This window comes from Chlorocebus sabaeus, chromosome 6 (genome assembly GCF_047675955.1).
Source record: "Chlorocebus sabaeus isolate Y175 chromosome 6, mChlSab1.0.hap1, whole genome shotgun sequence".
NCBI classification, from domain to species: Eukaryota; Metazoa; Chordata; class Mammalia; order Primates; family Cercopithecidae; genus Chlorocebus; species Chlorocebus sabaeus.
The window spans coordinates 17,739,099-17,759,381 of record NC_132909.1 but is presented as its reverse complement, the minus strand read 5'-3'; the positions used below and the strand labels follow the sequence as shown (position 1 = coordinate 17,759,381).

The window sequence follows — 20,283 nt, the reverse complement described above, 5'->3', positions numbered from 1 at the left end:
CTCATCAGGTACTAGGCTGTGTGTCCAATGCCTTCCACATATTAATGTATCCATTCACTGTCATTTTCTGATGCAGTAAGAGTGACCCTTGTGTTGCAGATGGGAAGAGGCTGAAGGGGGTGAAGTGAAGTCCAGGGTCATCCAGCCAGTTCATAGCAGAGCTGGTGTGTTTCACCTCGAAATGTGTGCTCTTTGTGATTCAGACAGAAAAGTGAGACACAGAAGAAAGGCAAAGCAATTTTTTGTTGTGGGTAGAGTTTACAAAAGGTACCTGTGTTGGGCAGAATAATGGCCTCCTGAAAATATCCACATCCTAATCCCTGGAACCTGTGCATGCTATTTTATTTGGGGAAAAAAAAAAAAAAAAAAAAAAAAAGACTTTGCAGGTGAGATGAAGTTAAGGGTCTTGAGATGGGAGGTTATTCTGGATAATCTGGGTGGGCTCAGTGTCGTCAGAAGGGTCCTTGTAAGTGAAAGAGGGAGGCGGAAGGGTCAGGGTGAGAATGATGCAGCCAGAGAGATCCCACTGGCTGTCCCTGGCTGTGAACATGCATCAAAAGACAAAATTACAACAAAATCAATTATAGATCCAATTGGCTTTTATTTGTAATTCATGAGTCAGGGCAGTTTCCATTCTGCAAAATATAGTGATAGCTTCCATTGGGCAATACAATAGTAGAACAGTGGGTTTTGTAAAATGGGAATCCAGGAACAGAAGAATATAAATAAACTCATTTAAATGAATTGATTGGTTAATTTCAAAATACTTCATATTACTTTTTTCTAAGAGTTAAAGCAGAAAGGACTTTCTTACTGTGCTGACATAGCCTGGACTCTCCTGTTTTTAGGAAAAATTTGTCTGTTCTGAGATCTACCTGCTTCCTCAATGTTTCAATGTGAGTATGTGGCCTTTAAAATGACAGGCTCCATTCTGGAGTCACTAGGCTCTCACCTAGATGAGAGTTTGACTAAATAAGGCATTAACACTACTGTCAGTTACCATCATTTTGGACTTCCATCATTCATAGATTATGATGTCCTCCTAATCACACATTTATTTGAGTTTTTGTCATTCCAGTCAAAGAGAGAATATTTGACATTTGACTAATGACTGCCTACAAACATGTAAAGGTTTTAGAGAATACAGCACACCAGGGTAACTAATATTGTGACAATCAGGAGGATAACACCAAGAGTTTGGACTATGATCCATAGGCAGAGACCCCCATGAGCCAAACCAAATAAAATAGAATAGATTAAAGAATGAGCCACATGAGGAGCCTACCCATTTTAACCAAGCAGCATGTTTGTTAATTTTTGCAACTGAGTATCTATAGTACCAGCTGTATTTATCTATGTGCAACAAGAAGTGTCAGCAACTGCACAAACTCCTCACTGTTCAGCTAATAGGGAGCAATTCTATTATCTAGCATCCCATGGCTGGGTTACATTAAAATAGGGAGTGAGAACAGGTGAGTATAGAGGTCTAACTCTAAAAGGGACCACCGTACATTTGAACAAACAGTTGTATTAGGGATGTTGTTAAAGTTAGCCACTGGGTGGAATAAAGGATCCGTTAGGTCATGTAAAGATTTGGGTTTAACATGACATGACAGATCCAACACTCTGTCAAATTACCTACACAAGGCACTGATGGTGAAATTGTAGTTACAGCATTATCTTGCCAAATTAAAGACGCAGGCATAAGCAGGGAAAAATTGAGTGGGATAAGAGCCTCATCATGATGGGAAGTCTTGTTCCGACATCTTGAGAAAAACTGTCCACAGCATGAAGTCATCAACTTCTTGTCCTGGTTGGCAATTTGAGTGTCTCTAGTTATGGTGTTGAACATTTTAGTGAGCTCTGAGTGGCTCACATCTCAGGCATGAGGGTTTTCCCTTGAAATTTACATTGAGTTGTCCACCTCCAGCTTATAGGTCTTCAGGATGAGAGCAGGTCTTATAATTAGTGGTTCCACAGGAGAAAACGACATTGAAGGAACAGGCAGTCCGGTCTACAAGTAGATAATAAAAACTTGAAAACAAAATGCAGGGCTACAATTTAATAACAGTTGTATTACAGTTTTTCTTCTGAACATAACTTTTCTCCATCTCTCCCTGTTTCTACCAAAGTTAATCAGAGTAAGACTAACCTGCTTACAAAATAGGTAGAGTCTCATCATACATGGTCTGATTCTTTATATAAGAAGTACAGCAAGAATAGTGATTGACTACATAGGATCGTTTTAAGGTTGCTTTGCTGGAAGGTTTGATAAGGAATCTCAGATCAAACTTTTAAAAACCTCTCAGCACTAGGAAGCCAAACCAAGACTGACTTCAGACTTTGCCTGCAGCATCTCAGTACCTATGGGTTCATTCTATGTATATTTCCAAATATGGCATCCCAGCCAAAGTCTTGGTAATATAACCAGTATTTTTAAATGTATCCTGTTATAAACAAAGCAGATTCTTATCGAACTTATGAAAACAACTATTCTCATAACAATGTGAACAGCCACGAACAGTTGCCTGATTCTGGATGGAAAATGTAGGGAGAAAAATTAATGTTTCAATTTTTGTTAACAAGTTGTATTTTACCAAATTTCTGTAAGCTACATAGATAGCTTAAAAGAAAAATGTTTCTTCAAATCCGGAAAACAAAACATTTAAAGAATCATCAAAACTTCAACTAAAAATTCATAAAAACATTATCCTCATTAGTTCATTTAGTCCCATGAAATTAATTTTTTGTTCTGCTTGACCTTGGTTGGCAGTTTCATGAAGATGTCTCTTCATTAAAGTTTTGGAAATTCTTAGCTCAACGGTATGATTCTAAAGTTATCAGAAACCCGTATTCAAGACAACTTGTCAGAGTCTTATCCATACATATCCTTGGAAAAGAAGCAGTTTGGGACTGTAACCATTTCCAAATGCTTTTAGAGAAGAGTCAAAACAACTGTCTGTGAATGACAAAGACTTAAGATGACAATGGTTAAAAATCTGATGGGACTTCAGATTTGATAGATTTGATGATAATGACACCACTCACAAGCAAATTTGGTTAGTTCTGTGGCATGTAATACTATGACTGATAACATATTAGATTTCTAGAAATCTCATGTAATTTTTGAAACATTCACATCAATAACATACCCACAAATATAACTTACAGAAAGTTTGGCATCACGTCATTTGACAGTGTTTTCCATATAATTTAACAAATCAAATAAGGTGAATTTCCATTTCGCTTCTGTTTCTCAACTGGATTACTGAGTTCAGGGCATCGCCCATTAACAGACATGACCAACAATGTATAAGCTTATGTATGTTGAAAAAGTTCCAGAGGTAATTTTGATACATAACCCTAGCTACAAACCATTGATTTAAGCCCAAGTTCTCCCTATAAGAGCAGGGTTTCTGCATCCTGTCTGCACATTAGTAGCATGTGGGAAAGCTTAAATAACAATGCCTTGGTCCCACTCTAGACCATTAAATCAAAATGTATGAGTGGAGCCTGGGAATCAGTTGTTCTTTCCTAGTGATTTCAGTGTGTAGCCATATTTCCCATTAGATTTCTCTTTCTTCTCATGGAATTTATCTTTTTCTATTTTGGATTACAGTTCTTTTTCATATCTTATTTTCTGGAGACAGGGTCTTGCTCTGTTGCCCAGGTTGGAGTGCAGAGGCACAATCACAGGTCACTGTAGCCTTGAACTCCTGGGCTCAGAGGATCCTCCCACCTCAGCTTCCCAAAGCACTGGAATGACGGTTGTGAGCCAATGCACCTGGCCATTTGTCTTATCTTCTGTCTTAGGCTTTATATTCCCAGGAGTAAGGACCTTGTCTTCTTCAATTCTGCATCTTTCATGAACGCATGAATTGGTTATCAGGAAAAGATTCTCAGCCACACTTAGGTTGTTTCCTCTCAGGTTCACATATTCATGCTACAGTCTTTGTCCTCCACAAGGTCAGAGGTTGCTTGTGACGAAGGGTGTGGGTAACTCCACAGTGCAGGTGGTGGAGGAAGGTTACCTCATTTTTAGGCATAACATTGGAACTAAGAATTCTGTGTATATGGGGCAGAGGGGCAGGGATGTATAGGAAGACAGATCTAATTAGGATGGAGAAATTATACTCGGGAGTAGTGGTAAAGGAAGTAAAAAGGATTCATGAAGAGAAGAAAAGTGAACTTATCTAATAGGAGAGAGTAGGCCCCTGCAGGTTCTTGAGTAGGTGATTTTAGGAAGGTAATGAAGCAGTCATATGCTAGGAAGCATTCAAAGACTGGAGACAAGAAGTCAAGCAGGACTTCAAGCAGTTGTTGAGGTTTATGGTAATGGAGAGAACAGCACAAGTGAAAGATGTTTTAAAAAGGACCAAGAAGTTTTCACAGTGTATTGAACTGGGGAAACAAATGAGCAGAGGCTGGAAGTAGTCATGTCCAAGATACAGTGGAGTACAGGAAGAATGAAGACCAGGGAAAAAGAGACCTGCAGGAATGAGTGCTGAGAAGCAGGAGTGTAATGGGAGGAGGAGGAGATCTAGTCCCAGATACAGGTGAAGAAGTCCTTTCCCTCTCCCAAGCATGGCAGTCAGTCCTGCAGGAAATAGGATAAGAAGAGAGGTCATAATATCTGCCACTCTTCCTGAAATGCAGAAACTACACCAGGTCTGCTATATCAGAGCCATCCCAGCCAGTACTCCAATCATTATGCTGACAGCGGTCCCAGCTGAGAGGTCAGGAGAACTTCCTGGTACTGATTCATCTGTCATGGAAAGAAAAGAGAAGGAATGAAGGTGATCTTATTTTACAGTGGGGTACCCCAGGGACCAACTCTCAGCATGAAGTCGTTTCTATTTGTTCCTTCAAGGAATACATTATTTCTGTGGGAAGGTTGCTGGGAGATGATTTGCCAACTAAATTCTTGCAGGTTGTTCATCTCACCAGGTTTCCAGGTTGATGACCAGTCTTCGGTCTATTCTATCCTGACCTTTTTACACTCAGATATTTTTGAAGGCTTTGAAATTTGAGAAAGACTGATTGCTAATCTTGTATGTCATTAAAACTTCCCACTTTTTCATGGTTGCATTTTTTTTCTTCGTGTCTCAGTTGTGGCAGTTAGTGCATTCTGAATTCACCACCTCCTTTGCACAGAGACCTCGCTTCCCACAGGCTCCCAGCAGGTGTGTGAAAGCAAGTCAAGTTCTGTAAGACTCTGTTTTGCTCTGAAAGGCGATGGGCTTGAGGAATTCCCAACAGTCTTGCACAAACTCTCTTAGAACTGCACTGCAATCTAAAACTTTCTTTTTTTCCTCTTTCTCCTCCACAGGCATCACATCTGCATCATGATCTGAGGACTCTCCCAGGTTCCTCCCCGTCCCAACCCACTTTCCCTCACAGGTGTTTTTCTCTCAAAATTATATTGTGTGTCTAATCCCATCTTGGCTGCATCTCACTGAATGAAAACTCACATACCAGGCTTGAGACTTCATATTTAACTCTGTTCTTTTCCCTCTCCCATATCAATCAGTAACCATATCCCAGTGGATTTTTTGTGTAAATGCCTCTTTCTCCCATGTATATGTATACGTATATATGTGTCTATATATGTGACTATATATATAATGTATATATAATACCTTCTGCCTCTGTTTCTTCTTTATTTCTGTTGCAATAATTTGGCCTTAATTTCTCATCAGTCATCAGTCAACTCAGACCGATGATTAATAATCGCTAATATTAGCTACTGTTGAGGGGTACTTCCTATGTGTCAGTCCCTATGTTAAATTATTTACATGTATCTCATTTGAGCTGTAAAATAACAGTGTCAGGTAGAAAACAGAGGTGGCTTAGAGTGGTGAAAAAACTTACCCAATGTCATACAGCTAGTGACAGGTGGATCTAGGATTTGACTCTAAGACTACCCGACTTCAAGGCTAATAATAATGGTAGCGTTAACAGCAGCTAACATTTATGAAACATTTCTTCTGCACGTGGCCCTTTGCTGAATGTTTCATTAATCATTACATTAAATCTTCAAAACAGTACTGTGAAGCAGGCACCTTACTGCAGTTTTCAACTGTGGAATCTAAGGCTCAGAGAAGTTAAGAATCTTGTGCAAGAAATGTATAACTATAAATACTTACATTTAAAAAGAAGAAAGATCTCAAATCAACAACTTGACTTCACAACGTAAGGATATATGAGAAAAACGAATGAAACCCAAAGATAGCTAATGAAGGAAATAATAAAGTTTCGAGTGGACTAGAAAAACAATAGAGAAGAGCAATGAAACCAAAAGGTGGTTCTTCAAAAAAGTTCAACAAAATTCACAACCTTTAATTAGATCGACTAAGAAAAAAAATGAGAAGATAGAAATTACTCAAATCAGAAATGAAAGTGATTACTAACAATTTTACAGAAATAGTAAGTGTTATGAGTATTATGAACAATTACGTGCCAACAAGTTAGAGAACCTGGATAAAATAAATTCCTAGAAACATAAAACCTTCTAAATGGAACCATGAAGAAACAGAAAATCTGAATAGACTAATAACTATTAGGGAGACTGAACCAATAAAAGAATTTGACAAAGTTCAACATTCTATCATAATAAATACACTCAGATTGTAAAAAGAAGGAAACAACCTCAACATAATAGAGGCAATATCTGAAAAGTCCAACACTAACATCATACTCCAGGGAGAAAAACTGAAAGCTTTCCCTCTAAGATAAAAAACAAGACAAGAATACCTACTTTTGCCACTTCTATTCTATGTAGTATTGGAAGTTCTAGTAAGAGAAAGTAGGCAAGAAGAAAGAAATGGCATCCAAATCAGAAAGAAGTAAAATTAACTCTGTTTGTAGATGACAGGAACTTATGTGTGGAAAACCCTAAAGATTAAAACAAAATTTTAGAACTAATTAACAGATTCAGTATAACTGCAGGTACTAAATCAACAAGCAAAAATCAGTTGAAATCAGCTGTATTTCTTTTTTCTTTTTTTCTCTGTCTCTTTTTTTTTTTTTTTTTTTTTTGAGACAGAGTCTCATTTTATCGCCCAAGCTGAAGTGCAGTGGCACAATCTCGGCTCACTGCAACCTCTGCCTCCCCAGTTCAAATGATTCTCCTGCCTCAGCCTCCCAAGTAGTTGAAATTACAGGCATGTGCCACCACATCTGGCTAATTTTGTTTGTTTTGTTTTGTACTTTTAGTAGAGACAGGGTTTCACCATGTTGGTCTGGCTGGTCTCAAACTTCTGACCCTAAATGATCTGACGACCTCAGCCTCCCAAAGTGCTGGGATTACAGGTGTAAGCCATCACATCCAGCCAAAAAACAGTTGTATTCCTATGTACTTACAATGAACAATCTGAAAAGAAATTAAGAAAAGAATTGATTCACATTACCATCAAAAAGAATGAAGTTCTTAGGAACAAACTTAACCAAGGAGGTGAAAAACTTGTAAGCTGAAAATGATAAAACGTTGCCAAAAGAAATTAAAGAATATATTAATAAATGGAAAGAAATTCCATTTTCATAGTGGAAGATCTAATATCATTAAGATGACAATATTAATGCAATCCCTACCAGAATCCCAGTGGCATTTTTTGCAGAAATAGAAAAATGTATCCTAAAATTCATATGGAATATCAGTACTCTAAATAGTCAAACAATAGGAAAGAATGAAGCTGGAAGACTCACACTTCCTGATTTCAGCATTTGGTACAAAGCCACAGTAATCAACACAGTGTGGTACTGGCATAAAGGAAGACATAGAAATGAATGGAATAGAATGGAGAGCCCAGAAACAAATGCTTCCATATATGGTCAAATTATTTTTGACAAGGGTACCAAGGTCATTCAATAGGGAAAGAGTTGCCTTTTCAACAAATGATATTGGGAAAGCTGGATATCCATGGACAAGAATGAGGTGAATCTTTACCTAACACCATATACAAAACTTAACCCAAAATGGATCAAAGACCTAAATGTAAGAGCTAAACCTGTAAAACTCTTAGAAGAAAACATAAGGGGAAAACTTCATGACATTGGATTTCACAATGATTTCTTGGCTATGACACTCAAAGCACAGGCAACAACAACAAAAAATAGATAAATTTGACTTCATAAAAAGTAAGATCTTTTCTATATCAAAGGACATTATCGAGAAAGTGAAAAGGCAACCCATGGAATGGGAGAAAATATTTGCAAATCACATATCTGATAAGGGATTAATTCTCAGAATATATAAAGAACTAATATAACTCAACAACAAAATTCCAAAAACCCAATTTAAAAATGGGAAAAGGACTAAAATAGAGATTTCTCCAAGTAAGATATACAAATGGCCAATAAGCCCACACAAAGATCCTCAACATCACTAATACTTAGAGATATGCAACTCAAAACCACAATGACACACCACCACACACACATTAGGATTTAATAAAACAGAAAGAAAAGAAAACACAAAACACGTGTTTTGAGGAGGCAGGAAAATTGGAACTCTTGTGCATTGCTGATGGGAGTGTGAAATGGTGCAGGCACAGTGGAAAATGGCAAAGCCGTTTCTCAAAAAAATTAAGCAGAGCATTACCATTTGATGCAGCAAATCAACTGCTGGTCATATGCCCAAAATAACTGAAAGTAGGGATTTGAAAAGATATTCATACACCCACATTGATAGCAGCATTACTCACAATAGCCAAAATGTGGAAACAGCCCAAAAGTACACTGAATGATAAGTCAAGAGGCAAAATGAAATACATTCACACAGTGGAAACTCATTCAATCTTAACAAGTAATAAAATAAAATAAAATGCCAAGCATTTACACAGTCATGAGACTCAAATTCTGATACATACTACAACGTGAATGAACCTTGAAGACACCATGCTAGGTGAAATGTGGCCAGACACAAAAGGGCAAATTTTGTATAAGTCTATTGATGTGAGGTAGTTATTAATAAAATAGTCAATTACACGAAGACAGAAAGTGCAATAATGGCTACCAGGGACTAGGGTTAGAAGGAGTGGAGAGTTATTGTTGATTGAGTGCAGAGGTTTAGTATGGTAAGTTGAAAAAGTTCTGGAAATGGATAGCGGTGACGGTTGCACAGCAGTATAAACATAATTGGTATCACTAAACCATACTTTTTATGGAGACAGGGTCTCGCTCTGTTACTGAGGCTGGAATTCAGTGGCACAATCAAGGCTCACTGCAGCCTCAACATTCTGGGCTGAAGTGGTCTTCCCGCCTCAGCCCACCAAGTAGTTGGAACTACAGGTCATGTGCCACCATGTTTTGCTAATTTTTTGTGAAGACAGGGTTTCACCATGTTGTGCAGTCTGGTATTGAACTCCTCAGCACAAGCGAGCCACCCACCTCAACCTCTCAAAGTGCTGGAATTACATGTGTGAGCCCCTGCGCCCAGCCCTAAACCGTACATGTAAAATGGCTAATATGGTAAATTTCAGGTTATGAGGGTTTAACCTTTATGAATATATAGTGGCTGGTACTCTTGCCCTCGCTATAAATACACATCTTGTGGCCCTGCCCCTTCCCTCCCATGCAGAGCCCCAGTGGCTAAATCTCCCTATTTCTCCAAATGTTCATCACTAGCTGTGCTCTATGCTGTGTCCACAGCCTCATAAAGCCAGTGACTTCAGAGCCAGGCCATAGCTCAAGAGTCTGCCCCGGGGCTCCCTCTCTTCCCAGTTCCCTGGAGCCTAACCCAGGAGAGGCTCTGCCTTTTATTGGCAGCTCAATTTAGCCAGATTCAGGACAGGTCACCCAAGCACCTTCTCCACACACCCAGGTCCCACCCCAGGTGGAGTCAGGGCAGGGCCAGTCACCAGGTGAGCCAAGAGCAGAGCAGGGAGCAGAGTCTGAGCTGCTCCTCCCTCATCCAAGGGGGCTTCCTCCTCTCATCTGGGGAAAAAGTGTGAGCCTGTTTCAAAGCCTCCTTGTTCCTTGTAGATCATGAATTAGGCAAAAGAACACAAATTGGTGACAAAAAGGGATGTACTGATGGCCGAGAGAACCCTTAAGGACCCTTCCTGCTTTCCCCTCTGTGAAGCTCCTTCCTACATGGGGCTTTGGGGCTAAGGGAGCCCCCTCCCCACATTCCAGGCTGGATCTGTAATCAGCCATGAGAAATTACTGAAGCACAGGGAGGACGGTCTGCAGAGACACAGTGAGAGGGTTCAGAGGGGAGAATTTGGGATCTGCTTGTGCCCTTGGGACACAGGCTGGGAAAGAAAATTTTGTTCAGCTCTTCCTTAACACCAGAGAGACCCCACCTCAAAATATGATGCCAGTGGTCCAGGGATCGATGTACCACAGACTGTGATCATCTTGACTGTGGTCCTATTGTGGCCAGTGGCCAATCTGTGGGCATGGCAGGTATAGGATACACTATTCTTTGCAGTGCTTTGGGGATAAAGAGCTCTTGCATGTGTTGCAGAATCTTTCCATCACTCAGCCAAAAATACTGTGTGGGTGGGATGAAGAGCCTGAGGTTTGCTCCTAACTGGTAAGATATGTCTGGGGTAGAAATGGCAGAGGTGTCCAAGCCTCCTGGAGCAAAGAGAATAAAGCCGTAAGTGATGTCCTCAGAGGGAAGCGGAAGCTCCTGGTCTGTGGAAGGGCCACGGCAACCCCCTTACCCAAATCACAGTACTGAAGTCCCAACCAAACCCCGACTGTGTTCACTGAGGCAGAGCCTGAGACATTCACTTGTTTCTCCCATCACAGGCTGTGGACCCTGAGCCTCCCAGGGCAGGAGCAGCCCCTCCTCTCACATTCTTGGTCAAGGCTGGGTCTACCCAGGTTTGCTTGGGGCTGGAAGTCATGGCCAGCCTGGGTGACTAGAAGTGAGGGTCTGTGTACTTGGACCCAAGAGGGACTGAGAGGCCTGGCCTCTGGCTGCGTGGATTTGGGCTGGCAGCCTGGGCCACAGAGGAACAGAAGATACTCACGGCGGACATTCAGGGTGACTGGGTCACTGCGCCTGGCACCCACTGGGTTCTGTATTTCACATTCATAGGGTCCTTTGTCATTCATTGTGACGCTCAGTAGAACGAGGGTCCTGTTGTCAATGGAGAGCAGCCGCCTGGGACTGACCTGGAGGCTCTGATTGTTTACCCACCACAGGTAGGTTGTGTCCTGAGTTTCAGGTTGACAGGTTAAAGCCACAATATCCTTGTTCTCCACCGGATTGAAGTTGTTGCTGGAGATGGAGGGCTTTGGTGGCTCCGCTGTGCAGATAACAGAGAGAAGATTGCCTTGTGTGGCACCCTTGGTTCCCCTACAGGTATCTTTCAATCAGAGTTGGCATCTCCCACCTCTAAGCCCACTCAAGTCCTTAAAAGCCCATGGCAGGTGTGTGTATCACAAGACAGGTGCACAATGATCTGAGAGCTCAGAGACCGTGAGGCTGCCTGATTTGTCTTAGAGAAGCACAGACTTTCTCAAGTGTAAATTGTGCAGCAGCTTTGGGTCATGGACATACCCAGGACCATGAGTCACAGCCCCAGGTGCCTCTCCTGGTCCTTTCCTGATGACTGCCTACCTGGCCTTTTGGGGTCCTCACCTGGAATGTGCAGGAGCTGATTTCCTTCCAGCTGAACACTCCTATACCTCCCAGCCATGGCGTGTTTCTCTGAGCCTTTTTTTTTCAAGGGTATCCCAGAGACGGGTGATGATAACAATGGGTGTTTGAGGAGACATAGCAGAGGAGACCAGGAAAAAGTCTAGAGGTGAGTTTAGTACTCAGACTGCAGGGCCTTCAGGTGGGGCAGGTGTTTGATGGTGCCCGGGTGTTTGATGGTGACTGACAAGAGCTAGTGACCGCCAGGAAAGCACAGCAGAGTCCAAAAGAAGATAAAGGGTGAGTGAGGCAAGCGGGGGCTGGCTAAAAATCTGAGGATTCTCAATGACATAATAAGAAAAATGAAGGCAAATTAGGAGAAGAGATGTATGTTATATTAGGAAATTTACAAAGAGCTCCCTGTCCCCAGCTCTCCTGTGCAGAGTCAGCAAAACGGAGGAAAGCCCAACACAGGCATGAGAAATACTTTCTTCCTTTTCTCTCGACCTAAGGAAACACATCTAGAGTTTGATCAAATTCATCCAAACTAGGCAGAGTCTAAGTGAGATGGGGCTGGTGCAGTTCCCATTCCAAGGGACCCCACCTTATGATGATGGTGTCATCATGAGGACACAGGTGTATGTGGAATGGGGAGCAAACCCATCAGACAGCACGCACCTGGCCCACTGCACCTGGAGGAGGTCCTGGGAATGACTGGAGGACCTGAGCCCCGCAGCAAGACGAGGATGGAGTTGGTAGTAAAATGGGTGGAATGAACCCATGGGCTTTGGGGACTGCATACCCGTCCTGCCTCTGGCCCCCTGGTGAGTCAGTGTAGAGAGTGAAGAGAGGAGTTGCTCGTCCCTGTCCCATGACCAAGCATTTACACAGTCATAAGAATCAACACCTGGGTGGCTTCTTTTTTTTCTTAAGAGCCAGGGATCTTGCTATGTTGCCCAGGCTGGTCTTGAACTCCTGGGCTCAAGACACCCTCCTGTCTCAGTCTCCCACTGGGATGGCTTTAGGGGCAGGGGATAAAAGGGGTGGAACATGGGTCTCAGCCCCTTGGAGGGACAGGGAACAGGTGCCAGAGCCTCCTAGGATCCTGCATCAGGTTCCAGCCTCTGAAGAGATTATGGATCATGCATTCCTCCATTCATTCCCTCCCTCCTTCATGAGAGAACGACTGTGTCTCACGTTGGGCCCTGGCTTGGGCAGGGTGTGAGTGGGGAGAGAAAGCAAAGTCCTTTCCTTTATCCTCCTGTGGGAGTGACACCAACACATCAGGAAGCACAGGATTTCAGGTCCAGGGCGGGTAGGAGTGTGAATCTAAGGGAGAGGCCTGGACATTCCCAGCACTGACTCTGATAGTTGAGGCAGGAGATTCAGTTCTAAGTAAAAACTAATCCTCCATTTGTTCCTCACTCCCCAGACCAGAATCTCCCACTTCTGGCCTAGGAAGGAAGCTCTGTAGCTACAGACACAGACCTGGGGATTCTGATGTGTCTGTCCGCTCTGTGAGAGCCTGCCTCAGTGGCTGTATTTCCTTCTGCCTCAGTTTCCTTTAACAAAATTAGATAAAGTGTAAATGGTCTCTGGCTTGCCTTGTTGTCTGTGAATTCACCTTAAAATAATCACAATTACCTGGACGAGAGCCCTGCGTAGAAGAGCTGCCCAAATAAGCAGCATCTCTGATTGTTTGCCCCCAGGAGTGGGTTATTTGGACCTGATTCCTGGTGTACAAGGAACTTAAAGCAGAATCTTTCTTCTTCCCTTTCTCCCCCTGAGGACACTGATTCCCCTAGGACCGCTCTTAAGTTCCTCATCCAGGGGCTGAGGTCCTAGTAATCCTGTTCATCTGTCCTTTCCAGGCTGAGTCTCAAGTGAAGGATGAGGCTCTGTCCTTGCCCAGATGAGGCCCTGGGGGTGACCAGGCTGGTGACCAGCTCCGTGAGCCATGATCCTCAAACAGCTCAAATCCTTGCTCTCAGTCAGTTCAACCCAGGAGGCCACAACCCAGCCCTGGCACAGGTTCCTTAGGGTCACCTGGAGACAAGAGCCCTGGGACAGGGATCTGGGACTTGTGCTTCCAGGGCTGAGCTTCTCTGTGAGGATTCCAGGGGACCCCTCAGGCCAGGCTCTGACCCGGTTCTCCAGGGTCTTTTTCAGGGGGAGGGCACAGAATCTGGGCTGGGACTGATCCCCTCCTGCTGAGTCCCCCACCCCCCATCAGACTGTCCTTCCTCTGCAGCAAGTATCTGCAGGGTCTGGATGCAGGAAAGGGATTCTGATCTGTTGAAGTTTGTCTCCCCCGTATGTGTCCTTCACTAAATGCCCAAACCCTGACACAGGATAAAGTGTACATGGGGACACGGGCACAACCCAGGCCTGACAATCCCGTGTGTATGAAGTAGAACTGACCCCCAACACCCAGATGTCGTGGAGGAATCACTCACAGAATACGTAGAATTGCCTGGTTACTTCTTCATTCACAAGATCTTCATTTATAACGTGTAGGGTATAGATTCCTGGGTCGTTGAGGCTGACGTTCTGGATCAGCAGGGATCCATTGGGGTATATTGTCTCTCGACCACTGTGTGCGGGCCCTGGAGCAGTTTCTCCTTTGTTTGTTACATATCCTATAATTCGATAGTTGGCATGCACCCTTTCCCCTTTGTACCAGTTGTAGCCATAAAGATTGTGGGACACATTACTGACTAGCAGAATGACCTCCTTCCCCTCTGCAACATTGAACGGCACAACTTCAATGTTAGTCGGGGCACTCATGGGCAGGTTCCAGAAGGTTAGAAGTGAGGCTAGGAGGGGAAGAGAGCATCAGTCAATATTGGGTGGAAAGATGGAGCCCTGGATCCTGAGCAGGCAGGTTTCCTCACCCACCCCCATCTTGAAGTGTGTGTGTGTGTGTGTGCGCGCACGTGTGTGTGTGTGTCCTACTGGGTCAATGTAAGCACCATGACCCCATTCCTTCAGCACCTCTGACCTTCACATTTCCCTGTTTGGAATCCTCTTCCCCAGGGGTCTGCATGGCTCTCTCCACACTGCAGGACCTGCTCACATCAGGGCATCCTTGGGAGACCCCTCCCCTGACACCTTCTCTAGAGGCCCTGGGTGTTCCCTGTCTGACCTTTCCCTGCTCTATTCCCTTTAGGGATCTTGTCAACACCTGACTTCACATCCTAGATCTCTTTGCCTGTCTGTCTTCCTCCCCATGAGAGTGTGAGCTCTGTGAGGGCAGGGACTTGTGTGATCTGGATTGCACCCCAGTGCCTGGGACAGGCTGCAGGCTCCAGTGGATGAGCTCATGAGGGTTCCCAAGGCCCTCCACATCCTGGGGCTTATTTTCCAATGTCTGAGGTTGGTGGCAAGGGACAATGTTTTATGCCCTGGTTATGTTTTTATTTGAAGTGTCATTTGATATAGTTATTATTACCATGTTTCAAAATGTAGCAACTAGTGACAATTAACCAGGAAAAGAGAACACGTGAGATTTTCTTGACCCTTTCCAATTCCAGTTCAATGTGATTTTCCTGTTCTGGTTTCCTGTCCCTCTCTGGTGTCCTCTCCCATATTCATGCTTCAACAGAAGCCCTTTGTCCCTCTCAGAGCCCCGTTCCCCCAAGGAGACCCCAGCCAGTCTCTCTGGCCCTCCTCCTACCCACTCCCAGGAAGTCCTCCCCTCACCTGTGAGCAGGAGCCCCTGCCAGGGGATGCATGCTCTGTGTGGACAGGCTGAAGGGGACCCCATGGTCTCTGCTGCCTGCTTGTCCTCTGTGGAGAAGAGCTTGGGCTCCAGGAATGCTCTTGTCAGGGCTGCTGTGACTGTCAGCTCTGCTGTCCTTCCTACCTCTGTGCTGAGCCTCCTCCCAGGGCAGGAGCACTTTCCAAGATCACATGGTCCAGGGGTGGGGTCTCTGCTCAGGAGTCCTTTGTCCCCTCCCCTCTTATTCCTGCCTCTTTTGTCCTTCTTCCTCTTTCCCTTTTGTCTATATTCAGCTCCCCAGACAAAACTATGAGAAGCAAGGCTGATGGACCCCTGTCCCCTGGGAGGACAACCAATCTTTCCCAGCGCTGACCTCTGCTGTGTTCTGGCCTTGGGTCTGTCACACCGGGGGATTATTTCCCTTGTGACAGAGAAACCCACCTGGGCCTTGGGTTTCTGCTGGGATGATGCCCAGCAGGAAGGTGACAGAGGTGGCTCTGGGGGATAAAAAGGGATTCACTGGGGGATGACTGGGGAGAGACCAGCCTTCTGTCTCCAGTATCACCAGCCTGGCCTCTGACCCAGGCACAGAAACCAAGGCCCAGGGGTCTCAGGAGGAGCTACAGCTCCTGGGTGTGGAGGGAGGCATCTGGTGTGTCCTGGGAAGAGAGGGCTGTGGTGGAGGGAGGTGTGTGGCTCTGAGGTCTGCCGTCCTTGGGAAAGGCTTCAGGGAAACCGTCCCTCTCCCTGTCTTTTGGATGAGCTGTGACTCAGGTCCTTTCCATGTTCTACCTGACCTGGAAGCCTCTGTCTGGCTGGCAGTCCTGTGGTCACTCCACCTTCCCCATGGGTGGTGCCAAGAGGGAATGGGGAGCTGCACAGAAACCCTTGGTAAAGCAGTGTCCTCAGAGGCCCCGAAGGAAGAGGTGGGACACAGCAGGAACATTAGAGACAAGAAGGGTCTGTTGGAGCAAGGCATGGCGCTCAGTGAACGTCGTGGGACTGAGGAGCTAACGATAATGAGAGTAGGGCTGTGAACGTGCTCTGAGGATCACAGGGACCTGCCCTGGCAGATGCCCTTTCGGCTGAGCCCTGGGGAGGAGAGGATGTAGGGGCAGGAGCTGCCTGCAGAAAGAGTGACTTTAGTTGGGTTGCTGCGGGGCTGTAGGGAGGAGCTGACAGAGTCCGTCTGGGGAGCTTGGAGGGCGAGGAGGAGGTGAGTCGAGGTGATCCTGGTGAGGGTGAACCCTGGGGGAGCTGTGGGTCCAGCTGAGGGAGGCCAGCAGACCCTGGGGAGGCTCCAGGCCGGGAGGGACTCTGCCGCCCTCTGGTGGACAATGAAGAAAGTGTAGACGGAAAAAGGATGGGTTTAACTCAGCACGATCTTTAAGCTTTGATCACATGTTTGCTGCATGCTTTACATTCTAGGTGTCTCTCATGCAAGCTCTTCTCTAGTCTATCCCCAACGAATCATCAAAATCAGATTTGTAGTCTTACGTCAGGCCAAGTTCTGTGTGCACTTAGGGGAATCTTGCACAGTATTCACACCTGAGGGCTGGCTGGAGCATGTGTGGGTAGAAGGGAGGATTCGTGTCCGTGTATCCTCACAAGAGGCAGGGTGTCCGAGTGGATAAGGCTCCACTTGACCCCAAAAGTCCTCAGAATAAGGGAGCAGAGGCTGATGAAATCAGAATCCAGGGATGGGGCTGGGGCTCTGTGCCTCCTCCTCCTCCCTCTCTCTGGGGAGTTCCCCCTCCTCTTCCTCAGCAGAATTCCTGGGCCTCCTTATATGAAGAAAGGTGGTGGGTCCTTACAGACCCACCCAGAGGTTTTTTAGCAGAGACATCAGGTTTCAGTGTCAGGGCCACCTGTCACCCCTCAAGTCTCCCCACACCCATCCTCAGAGACAGATACAAATATAGCTACTCCTGCTCACTTTTGGTTTCCACTTGCATGGAATATTTTTTCTACCCCTTTACCTTCAGTGTGTTAGTATCTTTATGAATAAGTGGAGTCTCTTGCAAGCAGCATATGCTTCCCAAAATAGGACGCTGATTCTCCCTTGAAATCATAGATTTCTCCCTTGTTCCCCGAGCCTTTCCTGCCCCCTGTAATCTGGGCACTCCTGACACACACCTCTTCTCTGGTGACACATCAGGGTCCCTCACTGTCAAGCGGTCCAGAAAGGACAGAACCTTGGACAGCACCCATCTCAGCTTCACCCTTCCTCCCGCACAGGGTTCAGGGCAAAGAATAAATGACAGAGGCCAGTGAACCCAGAGATGGTGACAGGCAGTGACCCAGGGGCAGATGCCCGGAGCAGGAGCAGGCGGGGCCACAGGGAGGAAGTGATGCAGGAAGGGAAACCCAGAAATGGGCAGGAAAGGAGGACACAGGCTCTGTGGGGCTGCAGCCCAGGGTGGGGCTGTGAGTATGAAGCCATCTCAGCAAGTAAGATGAGGTCCCACGAACGAGAGTGGGAGCATGTGGCTTCCTGCTCTGTATATGGGGTGGGGGATTCCATGCCCCATAGAACCAACTGGCCAGGGTTCAGCTAGAGAAGGAGCAGGACAGGGGATCCCAGGATAGGAGGACCCCAGTGTCCCACCCAGGCAGGTGACTGATGAATGGGCATGCAGGGCCCTCCTGGGCTGGCCTCTCCCTTTGTCCATCAGGATTCCCTCAAGAAACATCTGGAATTTGACCACATCTACCCAGTGGGTTCTGGGGAGTCCATGTAAAGCCAGGAGCTTGTGTTGCTGGGAGGGGTCATGGCATGTGCTGGGGGCACCCAAGAGAGAAGCCTAAGGGCAGGCAGGACCTGGTCTGAAGAGGCACAGGAACCCAGATGGGGAGATGGATGTCAGGAGAGGCTGCCCCATCAGAGAGGGTGATAGGAATGGGGGCTCTGTGGGAGTGGGCACATGGGATTCCCTGGGCTCTGCCGCGTTCCCTCCCATAGTCACAACCTAGGGACACTGCCCAAGAAGGGGTGCCTTTGCCCAGCCAGATGCTGCTGGTTCTGCCCACCTCCTACCCTCTCTGCTCCAGCCACTCTGGGTCTTTCTCCAGATGCCCTGGATAACCCTGGCCTGGACCTGTTCCCTGAGAGGTTTTGGGAGAAGCTGAGTCTCTGGGGAACTCGGAGAGTTCTCTCATCAGAGTCTGAAAGGCACATCAGGAAACATCCCTGGTCTCCAGGACTGGGCAATGACAGAACCCCAGCTCCTCCCTTTGCCACTGAAAGGGTTGACACTGGGTGGCCACAGTGACTTCTGCATCCATCCCAGTTAACCTGAAACCACAACAAAACTCCAGCCCTTGGCCCTGCAGGTACAGTACATGTGAAGACAGTCCGTACCCAGGGGAGGCCAGCTCTTTCTTCCCGGGAGACCAGGCCTCAAGGCTGTGCCTGGGGCAGGCAGGGGCAGCACATGCTTGTCCTTGAGAACTCAGGACCTTGAGGGTCTCTGCTTTGTGAGGCACAGCAAGGATCCTTCTGTTCAGAGATGAAAGCAGCTCCTGCCCCTCCTCTGACTTCCTCCTCCTTCCCAAATCTCAATCAACAAAAAGATGTCTCAAATCTCATCATCAAATCTTCATCCATCCATATGAGAAAGCTTAAAACTCAATGAATTGACATCACCAAGAGTTGGAACAACTGGACATGGAGATGTTGCTTGTGGAAATTTAGATGTGTTCAGCTATCGGGCAGGAGAATCTGTGTCAAATTCCAGCATGGTTCAGAAGAATCAAAAAGTGTAACAGTCCAAATGTGCAACAGTGCAGGGGATAAAACTGTGGTGCATTCAAACTGAGGGATATTTTAGAACATGAGAAAGGGGCCGGGCGCAGTGGCTCAAGCCTGTAATCCCAGCACTTTGGGAGGCTAAGACGGGCGGATCACGAGGTCAGGAGATCGAGACCATCCTGGCTAACACGGTGAAACCCCGTCTCTACTATAAAATACAAAAAATCAGCCGGGCGAGATGGTGGGCGCCTGTAGTCCCAGCTACTCGGGAGGCTGAGGCAGGAGAATGGCGTGAACCTGGGAAGTGGAGCTTGCAGTGAGCTGAGATCTGGCCACTGCACTCCAGCCTGGGTGACAGAACGAGACTGCGTCTCAAAAAAAAAAAAAAAAAAAAAAAAAAAGAACATGAGAAAGGAAGGGATTGCTGCTGCACAGAACATGGATGATCTCAGACATAGAGTTGAAAGAAAGGAGTCAATCGCAGATAGAAAATGATCACTAATTCCGCCTCTATAAAGTTTCCAAGAGGAAAATCCAACTCTGCTGCTAGAGATCAGAGTGGAGGTGACCTGTGCCCTGCAATGGCTGTGAGGGTCATGGGAGTGTCACTTAGTGCAGGCAATGTGCCATATCTTAATCTGGGCAGGGCTTTCGTGAGCACACAGGAATGCAGACATTACTGCTATGTTCATTTTACTTCACCGGAAAAGAAGTATAAAATCAGCTGGGCGTGGTGGCTCATGCCTGTAATCCCAGCACTTTAGGAGGCTGAGGTGGGCAGATTACCTGAGGTCAGGAGTTCGAGACCAGCCTGGCCAACAAAGTGAAACCCCCCCCCCCCCACTAAAAATACAAAAATTTGCTGGGCATGGTGGTGTGTGACTGTAATCCCAGCTACTAGGTGGCTGAGGCTGGAGAATCGCTTGGACCCAGGAGGCGGAGGTTGCCATAAGCAGATTACACCACTGCACCCCAGCTTGGGCGACAGAGCCAGACTAGGAAAAAAAAAAAAAAAAAAGGATAAAATCTCTTTGGGTTAAACAAAAAAAGATCCACAAAACAAACACCAGCTCTTATCAAACTTACACAACTCTCCCAGAGGACAGGAAACACACATACTCATTAACTCACTTTTGTGGCAGTGAAATTTTCATGTCAAAAGCAGACCAGGACACAATGAGGAAGTAAAATTGCAGGCCCTACCTGAGAACAGAGGGA

General features: G+C 45.8%; 1 protein-coding gene across 2 annotated transcripts; it reads right to left on the bottom strand.

Annotated features, from left to right (window-relative positions):
* Positions 1-581: 581 nt before the first annotated feature.
* On the bottom strand, positions 582-15,464 carry LOC103234739 (CEA cell adhesion molecule 7). Of its 2 annotated transcripts, none has more exons than XM_007996919.3 (5): positions 15,296-15,464; positions 14,050-14,409; positions 10,983-11,261; positions 4,638-4,765; positions 582-2,034 (listed from the first exon to the last, which is right to left on the bottom strand). In XM_007996919.3, the coding sequence occupies exons 1-4, from the start codon at positions 15,357-15,359 to the stop codon at positions 4,674-4,676; spliced, it is 795 nt and encodes a 264-aa protein (XP_007995110.1). In that variant the 5' UTR covers positions 15,360-15,464; the 3' UTR covers positions 582-2,034; positions 4,638-4,673. The 2 variants fall into 2 exon arrangements, with proteins under 2 accessions (XP_007995110.1, XP_007995111.1); XM_007996920.3 differs by having other exon boundaries at positions 582-2,014.
* Between the last annotated feature and the right edge of the window lie 4,819 nt (positions 15,465-20,283).